This window comes from Aethalodelphis obliquidens, unplaced genomic scaffold, assembly GCF_003676395.1.
Source record: "Aethalodelphis obliquidens isolate GAN/ISIS:26980383/991018 unplaced genomic scaffold, ASM367639v1 scaffold46, whole genome shotgun sequence".
NCBI classification, from domain to species: Eukaryota; Metazoa; Chordata; class Mammalia; order Artiodactyla; family Delphinidae; genus Aethalodelphis; species Aethalodelphis obliquidens.
Window position 1 is genome coordinate 5,536,623 of NW_020837990.1, and position 18,337 is coordinate 5,554,959.

Genomic DNA, 18,337 nt, shown 5'->3' on the forward strand with positions numbered 1-18,337 from the left:
GCGGCCCCCAGCGGCCGGCAGGCGCCACTGCAAGTCCTACTACGGTTGCGCGGGTTTTTCTCTGGGAACCCTCATTGCGCACAAATCCAGCCCGTCGCCAGTACCGCCAAATGCAGTCTGGCTGGAAAAGGTGAGGGGAAGGAGCGCACGCAACAGTTAGGGGGGACCGCGCACGTATCTGGACACTGACAAGGACCCGTAGAGACAATGTAACAAATCGTAACGAGTATTTATAGGGTGCTCAGTGGGAGTCCAGAGCTTTACCTTAACTACCTCAGGTAATCTTCACAATAGCCCTGTGTGGTATCCTGTTATTACTGGCATTTTACAAGCGGGAAACTGAGGCGTGAAGGAGGAGGTAAGTTTGTGGAAGGTTGCACAGGTATAAAGCGGCAGAGGCATTGCCAGCAGGCTGTAGGGAACACAAGCTGAAGGCCTAATCTATGACCTAATCATGCTCATACCCCCCAGGGGTGATCCGAACGTTGCTCCTGGAAAGCTGTAAAGGGAAAGCTATAAAGGGTGCAGAGTCATTGCTGAGGCTTAGCAGACGTGTTTAATCTGTAAACGTGCTAAACTAGTGGAACTTTATTCTCTACAAGCCATTTCTCCCAGAGTCAATAGCCTTCCTGTCTGTCCTGCTCCCTTAGCACCTAAGGTGAATTGCTCCCTCCCAGGGCTGAAATCCCCAGACTGTGATCTCCACCCTAGAACTCCCTCCAAAAAGCCTGGGGCCTGGCCCACACCTTAACTTATAGGATGTGCAAACAGAGCTGGCACAAAGTCCCCAGCTTCCCTTACATTTGTTACCTGTATTGGTGCATTAACCTGGATGGGTGACAATGTCTGTGGGCATATCCAGTCAACTCTACAGAATTCAGACCCAGAAAGTAGCCAGACTCCCCTCCAGACCTTGACTTCCTGACGGAGCGTCCCTTTAGACTCAGGCCTTTGCCAGATGTGATGTATTTTGATGACCTTGCAGTTCTCAGTTCCTTGACCTCTCATCACTCCCCTGGCAGGGGTAATCCTGGACCTTGTCCACCAAAAATTGCTCCTTCTCTGAATTCAAACTCTGAAGTTCTACTCTGACCACCGTCTTCCATCCTCCTGTGTGGACTTACCTTCCATCTGGTCTTTAACTGCAGGGAGACCTCCTTTCCTGAATATGAGTACTCTTATCCATTCACTTGGAAAATTATTCATCGTATGCCAGCTACTGAATGCTTTGCTCTAGGCCAGGTTTAAAAATTTAAAAACCTTTAAAGTGTGGCCTCCTGGTCAGCAGCATCAGCATCCGGGAGCTTGTTAGAAATGCAAATTATTGGGCCCCACCCCAGACCTACTGAATAGGAAACGCCGGAGTGGGTCCCCGGCAATCTGTGGTTTAATGAGCCCTTCAGGTGATTCTGATGCTCAGTCAAGTTTGAGAATCAGTGGTCTAGGTCTGAGGTCCTCTTGACTTCGCTTTACCCATTGGATCCCAGGAATACTTCCACCACACTCTCACGGCAACATATTACTTCACTTGACCTACCAAGACCTCTCATTCTGTCACACCCCAACCATCCCATCTGTTTCCGTCATTTGTCCCAAAGCTGCTTTAGAGTAGTCTATACCATCTGCTTAAACTCCTAACTTTTCAGCCCTCTGCAATTTGGCTTTTGAAACTGTTTCCCTAAAGTCTTCCGTTACTGAGTATTCATTCGGCTGCCATCTGAACTAGACTGTGTGAATGGAACTCAATTTCTTCCTCCTCAGATCATCCTGTTTACATCCTCCCAGTGAATGATAACCACTAAACTAAAGCCTGGAGTTTTGGGGTAAGTTATCTTTTTTTTAACTTATTTTAATTTATTTTTGGCTGTGTTGGGTCTTCGTTTCTGTGTGCAGGCTTTCTCTAGTTGCGGCGAGCGGGGCTACTCTTCGTTGCGGTGCGCGGGCTTCTATTGCAGTGGCTTCTCTTGTTGCGGAGCATGGGCTCTAGGTGCACGGGCTTCACTAATTGTGTCTCGTGGGCTCTAGAGTGCAGCCTCAGTAGTTGTGGCGCACGGGCTTTGTTGCTCCGCGGCCCGTGGGATCTCCCAGACCAGGGAAGGGCTCGAATCGGTGTCCCCTGCATTGGCAGGCAGATTCTTAACCACTGCGCCATCAGGGAAGTCCCTACAGTAAGTTATCTTTGATTCTCCCTTTCACTTAGTCCCCACATCCACCCTGTGCAAGCTGTCTTACTGGATTTCTGAGATGTCTAAAATCTGTTCTCCACCTTTTATACTCATAGACCATACCTTATTTCATTTCCCTACCTTTCTTGCTTAGATTCATGTAAAATCTTTCTGACTGGTTTCCAAGTGTCTGGTGTATTTCATCTCCATTTATCCTCCACACGCTGGTCTTAAGGTAGTCTCTAAAATGACTTTCCTGATTAATTTAATGTCTCTAAGTTGCCTTCAGGAAATATCTAAATTTCACAACATGAATTTTACACTAAGTTTCCTAACCTCCTTTTCAGTCTTGTGTCCCACACTCCCCCACTCCCCCCCCACCCTCCCCCCCACCTATTGCTCCTCCAGGCAATATTCCTGCAGTCCTGTTGCTCCTATGCACTTTAGCATCTCTAGCCCTTGGTTCCCTCTGCCTAGAATTTACTTCTTTCCAGCTCTGCCTGATAAGTTCTTTCTATTATATAGGGCTCTGAAATATGAACTAGAATGGAATTTCCACAAGGCTGGTGACTTTGTCTGGAACATGGTAAGCTCTCAATCTATTCATAAGCTCTTAGATCAATTCATGATTGAATGAATGAAATGTCACCCCTTTTGTGAAGCCTACCAGAGTGGATCCTGCAGAATTAATTTTTCAATTCCAAGGTCCTTTGCTCATCCTCTTGTCATTTTGTTTAGTAGTCTAGTCAGTTGAAAACTCAATAGTTAAAAAGCTCTTCAAGTGCAGGGACTGTGTCTTGATCATACCTGACTCAGTAGAACTAGCAGAAAGGGATCTTCTATAAATATTTGTCAAGTTAAGTTAAAATCATCAAAACTCCAGGCACCCTGGTGTTAACATGCCCATGGGGTGGGAGTCTGTGCTGGGAAGGAGCCTCAGAAGCGTGCAGCTAACAGCCTGCTAATTATGTTGCAGGAAGGGGGACCCCTTCCAGGGCCCAAGAGTGGGCTCTTGTCTAACACTCGGAAATGAATTGTCTGAGGAGATACATGTACTGACGAAGCAAAAGACATTATAGGGAAGGGGCACCCGGGTGGAGAGCAGCAGGGTAAGGGAACCCAGGAGAACTGCTCTGCCATGTGGCTCGCAGTCTCAGGTTTCATGGTAATGGGGTTAGTTTTCAGGGTTGTCTCTGGCCAATCATCTTTCTTGGCCTATATTTGCTCTGACTCAGTGTCCTTCCTGGTGGCGCATGCATCTCTCAGCCAATATGGATTCCAGTGCAAAGGATTCTGAGAGCTTGGTAGGACAATATTATGGGCTGGTGTCTCCTCCCTCCTTTTGGCCCCTCCCAGATTCTCCTGGTTAGTTTTCGGTGGCAGCACCATGTTCCTTATTGGGAACTCCTGTTGTGAGACAACTCATGCAAGTGGTTATCATTGTGCCTGGCCAAGGTGGGTGGTATCAGTCAATGGTTCCCTAACAATTAGAGTATCAAACTACAGAACAGGCTAGTGGATAGCTTTATTTATTTAAAAATTCTAAAAAGTAATTTCTTATTAAAAAAGAAAAAAAAACCTGTACCGAAGCTATAAATAAAAAGGGGGACTTCCTTGGTGGTCCAGTGGCTAAGACTCTGCACTCCCAATGCCTGGGGCCCAGGTTCGATCTCTGGTCAGGGAACTATATCCCACATGCTGCAACTAAGAGTCTGCATGCCGCAACTAAAGATCCTGCGTGCTGCAACTAAGGCCCAGCACAGCCAAATAAATACGTATTTTTTAAATAAATAAATAAATAAATAAAAAGGGATTGGCCTCCATATCTTTTTGCCACCCGCCAATCCCCAAAGATGACTATTACTAATACCTGTTTTCTTTAAGACATTTTCTGTGTGTAGACAAAATACTTATATATATATAAAAACATAGTTTCTGTCACATTTGGAATCATATCGAACATACTGTTCTGCTACTGTTTGTTTTTCTAGCCCTAAAAATGTATTATGAATATCTTTCTACACCAGTACTTTGAGTATGATTTAAATACTGTCTATATCCCCCTGATTCTCAAATGTATTTACGTCTTCAGCTCAGGCTTATCTTCTGAACTCCAGACTTACAACAATTATCAACTTGACGTAACCACCCTGATGTCTCACACATTCTAAACACAAAACTGCTCAAACCTGCTGCTCCTACACAGGCTTCCCCTCCTCATCATTCATCCAATCATTCAAACCAAAAACCTCAGAGTCATTATTTTCTCCTTCTGCATCTAGTCAATACTGTTGACGTGTTGATTCTGCCTCCAAGCTATATCATCAAATCAGGCTGCTTCTCTCCATTTCTACTGCCACCTGGATTCTGCAGTCACCTCCTTACAGGCCTTCCTGCTTCCATGTTTGCCCCCTCCAAGCCACTTTCAATGAGTGGCTAAGCATCATTTAAAAAATAAAAGGGAGTTGGACTTCCCTGGTGGCACAGTGGTTAAGAATCTGCTTTCCAATGCAGGGGACATCACTTCCGTAGAAGAGCTAGCTGTTGTTTTCCAGACCTGGAAAAAAGACCCCGTACTAACTTCTCCTGTGAGAAGTCTTCCCCAGTTCCTCTCACGCTAATTGCCCTCTTCTCTGTGCTTCCAGAGACCAAGGAATCTGCCTGTTAGGGAAGTTACTAGTGACAAGTCCTAGCAAACAGAGCATTCTAACTACCTAATGGGCCCCATGCTAGGCTCTGGGGTTTGGACATGAACGGGACTTATTCCATTGTATTGTCCTCAGTTGTTGCCAAGGTCACTGAGGATGAGTGCCTCTGGGACAGGGACTATATCTTTTTTTTTTTTTTTTTTCTGTGGTACACGGGCCTCTCACTGTTGTGGCCTCTCCTGTTGCGGAGCACAGGCTCCGGATGCGCAGGCTCAGTGGCCATGGCTCACGGGCCCAGCCCCTCCGCGGCATGTGGGATCTTCCCGGACCGGGGCACGAGCCCGTATCCCCTGCATCGGCAGGCGGACTCTCAACCACTGCGCCACCAGGCAAGCCCCAGAGACTATATCTTATACGTTGCTTGGTTTGGTGGTTTTTTACTTCATCAGCCTTAACACCCTAGGAATGGAGCAAATACTCTGTAAGACCGTCTTTACCATCCTGAAATGAACCATACTGATAAAATAACCTACCTACACATACAATTAAAAAAAAAATCAAACTATAATGCTCTAACGGTAATACAACAGAAAAATAAAGGGAGAGAAATGTATAAAAATGTATTCTAGTGGATAAACTATATATATTCTTTTTTATAAATTTATTTATTTTTGGCTGTGTCGGGTCTTCGTTGCTGCACATGGCTGTGGTTGCATCGAGCGGGGGCTACTCTTCGTTGCGGTGCGCGGGCTTCTCATTGAGGTGGCTTCTCTTGTTGTGGAGCACGGGCTTTAGGCACGCGGGCTTCAGTAGTTGTGGCTCACGGGCTGTAGTGCACAGGCTCAGTAGTTGCGGCACACAGGCTTAGTTGCTCCATGGCATGTGAGATCTTCCCAGACCAGGGCTCAAATCCATGTCCCCTGCACTGGCAGGTGGATTTTTAACCACTGCACTGCCAGGGAAGTCCGATAAACTATATTTGAAAATATGAGGCAGTTAAAAATTTGTAGATACTTATTGTGAATAGCTTAAAGAGATGTCATTCAAATGATTATTGAAATACTTAAAAAAATGGATATAGAGCTATTCTGATTTTTTAATTTATTAGTTAATTAGTTTGCGCCAGGTTTTAGCTGTGGCTCGCTGGCTCCTTAGTTGTAGCATGCATGTGGGATCTAGTTCCCTGACCAGGGATCAAACCTGGGCCCCCTGCATTGCGAGTACAGAGTCTTAACCACTGTGCCACCAGGGCAGTCCTGAAAATACTTTTTTCTGTATATTGGCTACCTTGAAATAGCTAAATATTTGTTTATACATGTAGAATCCCGATGATTACAACAAATACAAACAGACCAATACAGGCATGTGGTATTGGTGAGTTAAATACCAGAGCAACTTTGCTGTCAGTGAAGTGATTTTCCGAAATGGCAAACAACTCTCAGAAAACTTCCAAACTAAAAAAAGTACAGTCTTCCTTCACTTTACATAAGAGTTGCATTCCTGGAAAATTTAGTATATAATAAAACAACACAACAAATACTTTCTGCTTAGGTGTAAAACCGGTTTAGGTTCTTGGCTCAGCTCATTCTCAATGGCCTTTGGTATGAGGCTCAGCTCTTTAAGGTGAGACACTGCCTCCTGCACTGACACTTGACACTCCTGGGCCCGCCAATCCCCCACATCCTTGCGGCAACCACAGGGCCAGTGAGAGCCCCTGGCCTAGCGCTGCTTTGGGTGCATATTCCAGAATGAATGCAAAGCTGGAGCGGGTAGAGCAGAGGTGGCTGTGGTGATGGACAAGTGACCAGGGCGAGACTGCATGTCTGTTACCAAAAACGTGCAAACCAAGCAGATGAACCGGGGCCTTTCTTCAAAGGTAAAGATTTTGGTCAGATAGGGCATGGGCCATGCTTTTCAGGAATACCATGTTTCAGAGACTAGGGAGGAGGCAGTCTGATTTTATAGTGCTATAGACTGCAAGGGATTAAGGGCTGAATAAGTGGACAGAAATGAAGGCAACTCCTTAAATAGCTATCACACTCAACTACCTGAGAAGAATAACAGTACCTACTCCTTAAGGCCTCTATATGGATTAAACCTGCAAATGCACTTAGAATGATGTCTGGTCCAATTGTAAGCACTCAATGTTAATATGCCAGACACAGGACTACCCACTTTCCATTGTCCTATTTAGTTCCCAAATCAAATCTGTGTGTACTTTTATTATCCCCAATTTGCATGTAAAAGAAACAAGTTTAGAAATGTTAAGAAAACTGTGCTAAAGAAGATACAGTGAGAGATGACAGGTCATCTGCTGAGTGGGAGCAGAGCGGAGAGTCAGAGATGGAGCAAGATCCCGGCTCCCACTGAGAGTTGCCAAGTGCTGAAAGTAAGTCCAGGCCATTACTAGTCCCCCAGCATCCTGGAGGAAGGAGGCGGGTCCTAACTAGACATCACAAGAAGCAAAGACACAGCTACCATTTATTTAGAACTGGGAGCCAGGTTTGGTATGAAGCACTCTACTCCATCCCCCCCCATCTCCATGCTGGTACAGTACTAAGAAAGAGCCATCAGGGACTTCCCTGGCAGTCCAGTGGTTAAGACTCCACGCTTCCACCGCAGAGGGCGCGGGTTCAATCCCTGGTAGGGGAACTAAGATCCCACATGCCATGCTGTGTGTCCAAAAACAATAAAAATAAATAAAAATTTAAAAAAGAAAGAGCCATCATTAACTCATTTTCCTGATCAAGACACTCAAGCTTGAAGAGCAAGTGGCTGCCTGAGGCAGGCTCTCCTAGAACGAGGATGCAGGAGCAGCCAGCAGCTACATCAGAGCTGAGAGCCAGTGCCCTTCTTGAGACTCACACACCACCCACTGCTACCTCTGGGGAGTAGAGATGCCCAGTCCCCTGGGACAGTGTCTGAGGCTGGAGCCATGTTTCTGTACAGGCCTGTCGTGGGGTGAGGGAAGAGCAGGAGAGGGAATGAGAAGGGTCATCTCAGCCCTGTGGGAAACCCAGCAGGAAGGAACTTCAAGCGCTGTGGAAATGGCCGTGGCATCCCGACACAGCTCTGAATCTCGTTCCTTCCTTACCTGTCCCCCTGGCTTCTCCCTATCTCTCAGGTTTGAGGCTGGCAGCTGGCCTTGCCCTGGACACGGTCTCCTGCAACCAGGGAAGCCACAGCAGCCCAGCTGTGATCTGCAGCCTCTAAGGACAAGTGCTCTGGTTTCTACTGAAACCGGAAGTATCGAAGCCTCTCAGCTCTGAGTTCCCACCCCTCACCCCCAATGCTTAAATGAGGGAAATGAGACTTAAGCCTGGCTACTCCTTTTCTCAAGAAATTCTTTCCTTTCACCTTCCTCACTGCTCCTTCATGGCCTCCTCCAAAGGTCTTTCCTTCAACTGTTCCATAGATGATGTGCTTCCCTAGGCCTCTCCTCTTTGTCCCCAGCTGATTACATCCACTCGTTTGAGTGGGTGGTGATTTGGGGGGGCCTTTTGTGGGCCTGGCTGCTTTATGCTAGCATCTCCCAAGAAAAATGGGACCTAAAGAGGGTTGAGTGTTTTGTTCCTTTGACGAAAGAAGAGCATGGGCTCCCTTTGCTGTGCACCAGGCAACTGCCCCACCCATCAGCTCTGAGGGCATCCCATTTCCAACCTCAGAGCCCGCCTCCGCCCCCACTCCTGCCCCACCCTCGGACCGCAGACACACCAGGATGCTGCAGATAACTTTAATAAGGCATGGGCTGACGGATGGTTTGTGGAACTAAAGGTCGAAGAGGGAGGGCATCACACCTGTAAGGAAAGAAGTCAAAGGGATCTATCTGCCGTTTGCAGACGCTGTTCCCTAAGCCTGGAAAGCTCTCTCACGGCAAATGATCTACTTTTCCTCTCTCAAGGCCCAAATGCCACCTGGTCTCCAGGAAAAGAAAAAGCCCCCTTTGCAGAGAACCTTTTATACCATGCTTCTCACATTGTGTGGTTACCATTTCCCCAGGCTGCGGGGCTGTGAGTAGGGCCAGCTACACCTTAGCTGTTTCTCCATCAGCTCCCAGCGCCTCAGGTTCCGTGCTTGTGCGTGGGGGGACCCCTGAGGCAGGTACCACCCCAGGGTCTCAGAGCACTGCTGTTCTCTCCCCTTCCTACAGAAGGTGCCACCCCCTCCCCATGCCCTGCCCCCCCATGGGACCCTGGCTCCTTCCCTGCACGCTCGGTCTTGGGTCATGTGTGACGAGGCCTCACACCTGGCTGGCTCATACACTGTTGGATAGTTTCCAGCTTAGTGGAGGCCAAGGCGCGGGCCTCCTCTGCAAAGCGGCGGTGTCCCTCATCGGTCAGCTTCCAGAGGCAGGATCGGGGCCGTGTGCTGACGCCACCCTGCATGCTGACCGGCACTTTCTCAAAGCTGTCTCGGAAACAGAGATTGTGACGCACGGTATTCTTCCAGCCTTCAGGAGCCGTCCGGAAAAAGGGGAAATGCTGTCTGCAGACAGGGAGGAATAGTAAGGAGAGGTGTGGTCTCTCTGGGAGATGCCTTACCCTGGAGAATGTTCTCCCCGGGGGCCAGGAGCCTCAGCCCTTCTCTCACGCCGGAGAAGGGCAAGCTGGCCCACGACGCACCCTGCCGACTAAGCATGTGTCAGACCTCCACCTGGCGCAGTGCTTGTGCAGAGCCTCACCTTAAAGACCCAGTTCACTGCCCCCACTCCCTGGCTCGCTTTCCTCCCTCCCTCCGAGGGCTCAGGAGTTTGACTTGCAACAGGAACAGAGCAGAAATCAGGCCAACAAGCTCCTGTCAGAGGAATCCTGGTCAAGGAGGACGCCTCTTGAGGATTAATACTCTGCGACTCTTCTGATAACAGAGGGAAAAGGTCCGAGAAACTCATCATACTCATGGGTACCCGACTCTCAAAGCTCAACGTAAATCCCTTCTCAGCCCGGCTTCCCCAGGTCCTTGGGGAACAGGCTGTGCCAGGCAGTTCAGTCCAAAGGGAAGGCATGTGAGAAACTGTTGGGGAAACCAGATTTTATACTGGGTGTTCTTGAGAGGGAAGATGGGAGAATTTATGACCTGGGTGATTTTATATGTTAAGGAACTAAGGTATAAAAAGGGTGGAGTTTCTTAGATGTGAAAGGGGGTGGGGTGACTATCTTTCTGTCTATGTTAGGTGTGGACACACAGTCGGGGGCAACCCAGAACCAGTGCCTGGGAAAGGAGAAGCATCCTCTCAGACCCAGATGGGGGAACTGAAGCAGCAGCCCAGGGCCTGGAAGGTATCAGAGCAGGGCCCTGCCCCCTCCCTTCGCCCTCCTCACAGGGCCCCCGGCACATACCGAGTGAAACTGTAGATCTGTTGCACGTTGAGGCCACAGGGGGAACTGTTTCTTAATGCCAGTGCAATTAGGTGGAAGTAATTGAGAGGGGGCCGGGACCACAGGCCCCCCTCCTGGCTGTTGGCTTGCCGAAGCCTCCGACTCTGGAGGGGGGCCCTTTTGTGAGGGGACTGGAGAGCCACAGAGGAGCTGTCATCCTGGTCCTCAGCTTCCTTCTCTTCTGTGAGCTAGAGGAGTACAGAGTAGGAACTGGTCCTGACTCCACAGCCTCTACTCCAGGGGTGCAGTGGCAGGAAGGGGTGGTGGTCTAGGGCCACCATCTGGGCTTCTCCCCAACCCAGGGGCACAGCTAATTTCTGAACCCATTAACCCTTCGTTAACCCTAAGAAAACAGAACTCTCTGCTGCATCATCCCTGTGCCCACCCTGCCTACATCCCAAGTCCATCCCACAGCCCAGAAATCCCTACCTCCCAGTTGCTGTTGGAAGAGGCAAACCGCTTCCGAGGGGGATACTGGTCTCCAGAAAGTGATGGTGACTCCACCACTGTGGCCTGTGGGCATTTGGCAAAGTCCTCTTCTTTTGGGGGTGGCTGAGGGGAAGGGACTATGCTTGTCAGATTCTTCTCCTTACTGGGTTCTCGGACCTCCAGCTTTCCAGGGGGGAACACGATGTTGGGGTCTACCCACATCCACAGGTTGGGCTCGAAATCTGGACCTGTGCAGAGAAAAAGGAGATTGAGGGCCATAGGTCATGGGCTTTGGGTGTCCCGCCCAGGCCACAGGGCCATGTCAGAGAACTCACTCCCATCTACTCACCATCTTTATCAGGGTTGGGTTTTTTTTCCAGAGGTAGTTTTGGTGGCTCAACTATTCGGAGTTTATATCTGGCAACTAGCAAAAAGAAAAGAAGAGAGTCAAAACATCCTAGGATTTTCATTTCGGCCCCTTGAAGCTTCCCTGGGAGGTGGCTATGGGCCCTGCCTGGGAAGTTATGATGCCATATTCTACTGGTTTCCCCTTACCTCTCTGACCTTTTCATTCTCCTCTGCATTCTTCTCTTCTCACCCCACATTACGGCCCCTAAACCATCTCATTAATGCCTGTTACTTTAGTCAGTCACCATCTGTAAACTCAAGGCTTACAAATCTTTATCTCTAGCCCAGACTTCTCTGCTAGCCCTTAACTAGAACTGCCCATGGGATAACCCACAGGCATTTTGAACAACATTTCTAAAACTCAACTCCATTTTCCTGCTCTTGTTCCTGCATTCCTTGTTTCAGCATATGGCCCCATCTAGCCAGCTGTCCAGGCTAGATACTTGGAAATCATTCTTTTTTTTTTTTTTTTTTTTTTTTTTGCGGTACGCGGGCCTCTCACTGTTGTGGCCTCTCCCGTTGTGGAGCACAGGCTCCGGACGCGCAGGCGCAGCGGCCTTGGATCACGGGCCCAGCCGCTCCGCGCATGTGGGATCTTCCCGGACCGAGGCACGAACCCGCGTCCCCTGCATCGTCAGGTGGACTCTCAACCACTGCACCACCAGAGAAGCTTTTCTCCATTTTTTAATTGAAGTATAGTTGATTTACAATGTGTTCGTTTCAGGTGTACAGCAAAGTGATTCAGTTTTATACACACACACACACACAAGCATATATATACACATATTCTTTTTCAGATTCTTTTCCATTGTAGGTTATTACAAGATATTGAACATAGTTCCCTGTGCTCTACAGTAGGCCCTTGTTGGTTATCTATTTTATGTACAGTAGTGTGTATCTGTTAATCCCAAACTCCTAATTTATCCCCCCCACGCCCCCCCACCACTTCCCCTTTGATCACCATAAGTTTGTTTTCTGTGTCCGTGAGTGGAAATCATTCTTGACTCCTCTTTCCCGTATAGCTACACCCAATCAATCACCAAGTTCTACCATCCTAGTCCAAGCCTATAACCTAAAAGTTCTGCTTATCTTCTTTTCTTTAACTTACCGTATTGCAGTTTGAGTGATCTTCCCAAAATGTTAATCCAAACATGCCACTCTTCAGTGTAAAACCTTTTGATGGCTTTCCATTGCCTTTGGGCCAAATCTAAATTCCTGAGATAGTCTACAAGGCCCTGGCTCCTCATCAGTGTTGAGTCATTCCTCCCAGGCTCTCCACCCATCTCCAACAGACCACATCTAGATCCTCTGCCTGCCCATAAGCTGTTCCCTTTGCTGGAAACACTCTTCCCTCTTCCTGCTTGCCTAGTTAATTGCTACTCACCCATCAGGTCTCTGTTTAAACATCTCTCTGAAGCAGGCCTTCTCTGACTACCTGTCCAAACACTCCCGTAGCACACATTTTATTGTAACTACCTGCTTAGTGTCTATCTCCAGGTCTGTCTCCTTCACTGCCTGGCGCATGGGAGGAGCTCAACTTAACTGGATGAATGAATACATGGTGGGCTTAGAGTGAATCAGGTATATATTAGAGCTAGCTGCTCGACATGAAGCTGGCTTCTGGTCCAGTTAGGGGGAACTATCATTGTCCCCATGAGTGTCATCATATTACAGATGAATCTAGGTTTTTGTCTGGAAAATGATGATATACTTATTAGAGAGCTCAGTAATTAGAAAGGATGCCCATTACATCGTTAATGTTCAACACAGTATTCTAAAAAGGAAAAAGTAGTAAGAGATATAAGAAAGAAAAAGGCAAAACTATAATTATTTACAGAAAAAAACATAGATTAACAGAAAACCATACAAAATCGATATATAAATTATTAGAACCAATAAGAGTCCAGCAAGTTTGCTGGATATAAGACCAACATACTAATCACCACTGTTCTTCTATACCAGCATTAAGAAACTGGAAAATAATTTTTTTTTTCAGAAAGGTGCTGTTCACAATAGCAACCAAAGTTATAATGTATCTAGGGGTTAACTCATCAAAGAATGGACCTTTATGTGAAAAAGATGTACCTACTACTTAAGGACCTAAAAAACTTCAATAAACAAAGACATATAATACATATTATAAAGATGCCAATTATCCTCAAATTAACCTATACATTTAATGCAGATATTATAACACATAAAGATTGAAAGGTGAGCTTCCCTGGTGGCGCGGTGGTTGAGAGTCTGCCTGCCGATGCAGGGGACACGGGTTTGTGCCCCGGTCCGGGAGGATCCCACATGCCGCGGAGCGGCTGGGCCCGTGAGCCATGGCCGCTGAGCCTGCGCATCCAGAGCCTGTGCTCCGCAACGGGAGAGGCCACAACAGTGAGGGGCCCGCGTACCACAAAAAAAAAAAAAAGATTGAAAGGTTCTGCACAGTAAAACTCACAAGGGAAAAAAAAATCAATAGACAATAAACCAGAAAAAAAATCATTTCCAGAACTCTCAATTCTCTGATAGACAGCTCCTACAAATCAAAAAATAAAAGGCTAAGACAAATCTATACATGGGTAAGATACCAATCAGTATTCAGAAGGAGGGGCTACCTGAAAATGCTGAGCCTTACTAGTAATAGGAACACAATAAAAGAATGATATAATACTTTACATCAAACTGACAAGAATTACAAAAAGAGGTAATACCAAGTGTTGGCAAAGATGCAGTGAAATAGGATCCTTTATTACATCTGAATAGCAACTGGTGCTGGTGAAGAATAATCAGGCAGCACTACAATTTACTGTCTAATCCTGGGTGTGTCTATTCAACTTAATAGAAGAATTTATATACTAATTTTCATTGCTACCATCATCTACCAAATTCTCGGCCACTCCCCCTCATTTAGAGGAATTTAGTTCCTGGCTCACTGTCGCTAGTGCTACTCCTGCCTTAAATCTTGGCTATTTCAATAGATACATAGATGATTATCCTAATAACCTGGGCTCTAGTTTCTTGAACTCCTCTCCTCCCAGAATTCTGCCTTCCATCCTAATGTAGACAGTCCTCACTGTCATAACCTAAACCAATAACTGCAACCTCTCCATAACCTCATTTTTGCACCATGTAAAAATGCACCACCTCCTCTTTCCAGCCATCTCTTTTGATACCAACTGATAACCCCAATCCATTGATCTATGGCTTTGGAGCACTTGTTTGGTTGGATTTAATCAGGGTGTGGTTTGGCCAAGGAAGTGTTCCAAAGCCATAGAGAGCCAAAGGAGTCAACGGTGTATGCAAGAGAGTGAGCCTGTTTGGGGGATTCCAGGTTAGTTACAGAGAGGACATCCCCTCTAACTCTGCTCTTTGAGAGCAGGGGAAGGGTGATGGGATCAACAGATGGGTGATCTCAGTGGGATCAAAGGATAGTGCCCCTGTCCATCTCCCTCCCCTGCTCTCTCTGACACAGGTGGCCCTTCAAGGACAGTGTTTGAAATTTATTTTGGCCTCGGGAGGCTTGTGGGATCTTAGTTTCCTAACCAGGGAGCAGTGAAAGCGCCAAGTCCTAATCATTGGACGGCCAGGGAATTCCTGTCTCCTCTCTTTTCTGTTATAAATTTCTGTCTCTGGACCATTATCATCATTCAAATATGCTGTTAATTCTCTCATCTTGTTAAAAACAAGAACTCCTTTTGTCCCCACTTTCTGTGCCAGGCCACTACTCCATATTTTTGCTTTCCTTTGAGGAAGAACTCCTCGAAAGAATTGCCTATACTTTGTCTCCACTTCCTCTCCCTTCCACACTTAAACCCTTGCCAATCAGTCTTTCTTCTCCACCACTCCACCAAAACCACTATGATCAAGGCTGCACTCCACCAAAACCATATAATCAAGGCTCTGCTTTGCTAAATCCAATAGTCAGCCCACCTCTGACCTGATCTCTCACAGCGGTGTTCCTGTCCTGTGACCACTCCTTCTTTGAAACACTTTCTTCACTTGGTTTCCAGGAAACCACAATACCAGTTTTGATTCTTAATGGTCATTTCCTCAGTTTTTTTTTTGGTTTATCTCCTCTCCAATCTCTTTAGAATGGAATGCCCCCCAGGGCTCATCCTTGGTTCTTCTCTATTCTCACCCCTTAAATGCCAGGCATGTACCAAAGACTCTCAAAATTTATATCTGCATACCTCTCTCCAGAATTGCAGACTTATATATCCACCAGCTTACTCAACATTTCTGCTTGGATATCTAAAAAATATCTCAAACTCAGCATGTTCAGAACAGAACTCCTGATTTTCCTCCCTAAATATCCTATCAGGAGCTTACCCCATCTCACTACAAGAAAACTCCACCCTTGCACTTGACCAGCCAAAAACTCTGGAGGAGTCATCCTCTAATCTCTCTTTTTTACACCACACATCCAATCCATCAAGCGAATCCACCTGGTTCTACCTTCTCACCACATCCTCTGCCACCACCCTGGTGGTGCAGTCTGCCATCAGCTCTTGTCTGGATTACTACAGTAGCCTCCTAACTAGTCTCCTGGCTTCCCAGTCGCTCTACATTTACAGTGTACCCTCAACCCAGCAGCCACAGTGATCTTTTCAGACTATAGATCATTCAGGATCAGCTACATAATTTGCAGGGCCCAGTGCAAAAGGAAAATGTGGGCCTCCTTGTTCAAAAATTATTAAAAATCTTAAGACAGTGATAGCAGGACGTTAAACCAAGTATAGGCACACTATGCAATAGCACAGGTCACTCACTAAGCTGGCGATCATGTCACTCCTCTGTTCCAAACCTTTCAACCATGCTGCATCTTACTTGGAATCAACCCTAACGCCCTCAAAGGGGAAGACGGCTCTTCCTGATCTCCGCTCCACGACCCACACCCTCTGAACTCTCCTCTTCATTTACTTTGATCCAGCCTCACTGGCCTCTTTACCGGTTCCTCCAGACATATTCCTGAGGGTTTCTACACTGGCTATTTTTTCTGCCTGGGAAACTTTTCCTCTAAGTATCCTCCGGCTCACTATCTCACCTCCTTCAACTCTGCTCTTCTCATATGTTCCCGATGAAGACCAACCCTCATATACAATGTTCCCAATGAAGACCAACCCTATTTAAAACTGTAGCTGCCACCACCTCCCAGCCCCCATTCCTGAGCCCTCTTACCATGTCCTTTTTTCCCCCATCTCAGTTATCACCTTATAACATACCATTTATTTATTTGTTTGTTTGTTTATTTATTTATTTTGATGTGGATTGCCTGTGTGGCCCCAGTAGAATGTCAGCTCCATGAAGACTTGTCTGTTTTGTTCATGATGTATCACATGAGTGTCCAGAACAGTGCCTGGCAAATTGGAGGTGCTCAATAAATAGTTCTTGAATCAGTGAAGATACAAGAATGTTTGTCAGCATTACTTATGGTTGCAAAGAGTTCCAATGGAGTTTTGTCTCCATCAGTAAGGAGAATTAAAATGCAAAAAGTAATGTATGCAGATGATAGATTACCACACAGCAATCAGAAATGATGAATCAGGGCTTCCCTGGTGGCGCAGTGGTTGGGAGTCTGCCTGCCGATGCAGGGGACACGGGTTCGTGCCCCGGTCCGGGAAGACCCCACATGCCGCGGAGCGGCTGGGCCCGTGAGCCATGGCCGCTGAGCCTGCGCGACCGGAGCCTGTGCTCCGCAGCGGGAGAGGCCACAACAGTGAGAGGCCCGCGTACCGCAAAAAACAAAAAAAAATGATGAACCAGATTTGCATTTAGCAACTGAAATAACTCTCAAAAACAATTTGAATGAGGGAAAAAAAAGCAATGAGTTTATGTAAATTAAGGTCACCTATAAAAGCAAAATAATGCTAAACAGTTTTCAAAGATACACCTATCTAAAGACATTAAATGGATTAGGGTTGATACATGGGAGTGTGGGAGGTGACAAAAGTGGGTGGGGATTGAATGAGTTAATCCAAGTACTTTGCCCAAACAGATGGCAATCATGTACCATGAATGTAGGAGGTGATTACCTCAAATCTCAACACTTGAGGACCAAACAAAAAAAGTTTTTAAAAGACAACGGTCAACTATCCATTCAGCAAATATTGAGCACCTCTAGGTGTCAGACAATGTATTAAGAGGTGGTATACAGCCACGAACAAAACCGATTTTAAAAAGATTTTAAGAGAAAGATGAACGAAAGGGTAGTGTGCCCCGATGGCGTAGGCGCCACGGAGAAAAGGCCGAGAAGAGGCCTAGAAAGTTCTGGGATTTAGCCGGGGCGGGTGGGGTAGGATTGAAAGGCCGTGTTCAGGCAGGACCCCTGCCCTCCCTGGGCTTTCCATCGAGGCGGGGACTCCATTGCCCGGAAAAAGTTGGGGCGGGGTGGGAGCTCCAGAGCTCAACAAAGGGGGCACGGGGCCCCGAACGCGACATAGTCACGGGGCTCGCGGGGGCGAGTGGCGAGCAAGTCAAAGGCCGGGGAGCTTCCGGCCCGGCGCGCCCACGAGCCTCCGACCCTCCGCGGCGCGCCCATCCCCCACGACCCCCCTCTCGGACACTCACGGTTTTGTTCCGCTAAGGGCAGGTGCGTAGTGGTGAAGGCCAGAAAGCACTCGTTCCCCATGTCCCAGTCCAGCAATCCCGGGACCTGGCCATGGAGGCTGGCCCAGAAGTCTAGGTGCTGGAGCTTCAGCTCCACGATTAGCTAGAGGAGGGAGAGCCGGCACAGGGTGGGAGAGTCTGGAGAGACTGAGGCTGAGGCCTGGGAAGCACTTCCTCAAATACCCGCGCTCTGATTGACTTGGGTCGGAGCCCGCTCAGGTGTGCCCAGTCCAGCTGACACCCTTGCTCTCGAGCCTCCACGGAGTGCTTCTTGCCACGTCTTTCTGCAAGCCCCCCGCCCACGCCGCTTTCATTTGGGAACCTTGGGGGTCCAGAAGGGAGGTACCCCAGCCCCTCTTTCCCCTCTACATTTGCACCAAGCTCTTTTATTTAGTAAATCAGTCTACCATTGAAGAATGATCCCGTGGTGGTATTAATAGCTACTTTCTAGAAGTGTGGAAGATTTCATGGTTTATCCAAGGTTACATCTGTAAGTACATGGTGGAGATAGGATTAAATGGTGATTTTTTTTATAATTTTATTTTTTTGAATGGTGATATTTAAACTTTGTTTTTCATAATTTCAAATTTACAGAAAAGTCCCAAGAATACTATAAAAAAATCCAGTACACCTAAATCCTGTAACTCACCAATTACTAACATTTCATCACATTTTTGCTTTTGTCTCCATGTATGTAAGACATACATTATTTTTT

The 18,337-nt window shown here is 47.2% G+C and overlaps 1 protein-coding gene and 1 long non-coding RNA gene across 2 annotated transcripts in view; one reads left to right on the forward strand and one right to left on the reverse strand.

The window, feature by feature from the left end:
* The first annotated feature begins 90 nt into the window (after positions 1 to 90).
* Positions 91 to 18,337, forward strand: part of LOC113607087 (uncharacterized) — a 32,567-nt gene continuing 14,320 nt past the window's right edge. The window contains exons 1-3 of the long non-coding RNA XR_003427802.1: positions 91 to 358; positions 1,762 to 1,823; positions 2,691 to 2,751. This is a non-coding gene — a long non-coding RNA (uncharacterized LOC113607087). The remainder of the gene's footprint in view (positions 359 to 1,761; positions 1,824 to 2,690; positions 2,752 to 18,337) is intronic.
* FOXR1 (forkhead box R1) lies at positions 8,448 to 17,659 on the reverse strand. Its single transcript, XM_027082120.1, has 5 exons — positions 17,584 to 17,659; positions 10,967 to 11,041; positions 10,618 to 10,865; positions 10,150 to 10,376; positions 8,448 to 9,298 (listed from the first exon to the last, which is right to left on the reverse strand). Exons 1-5 carry the CDS (start codon positions 17,642 to 17,644, stop codon positions 9,037 to 9,039), a joined length of 873 nt encoding a protein of 290 aa, XP_026937921.1. The 5' UTR covers positions 17,645 to 17,659; the 3' UTR covers positions 8,448 to 9,036.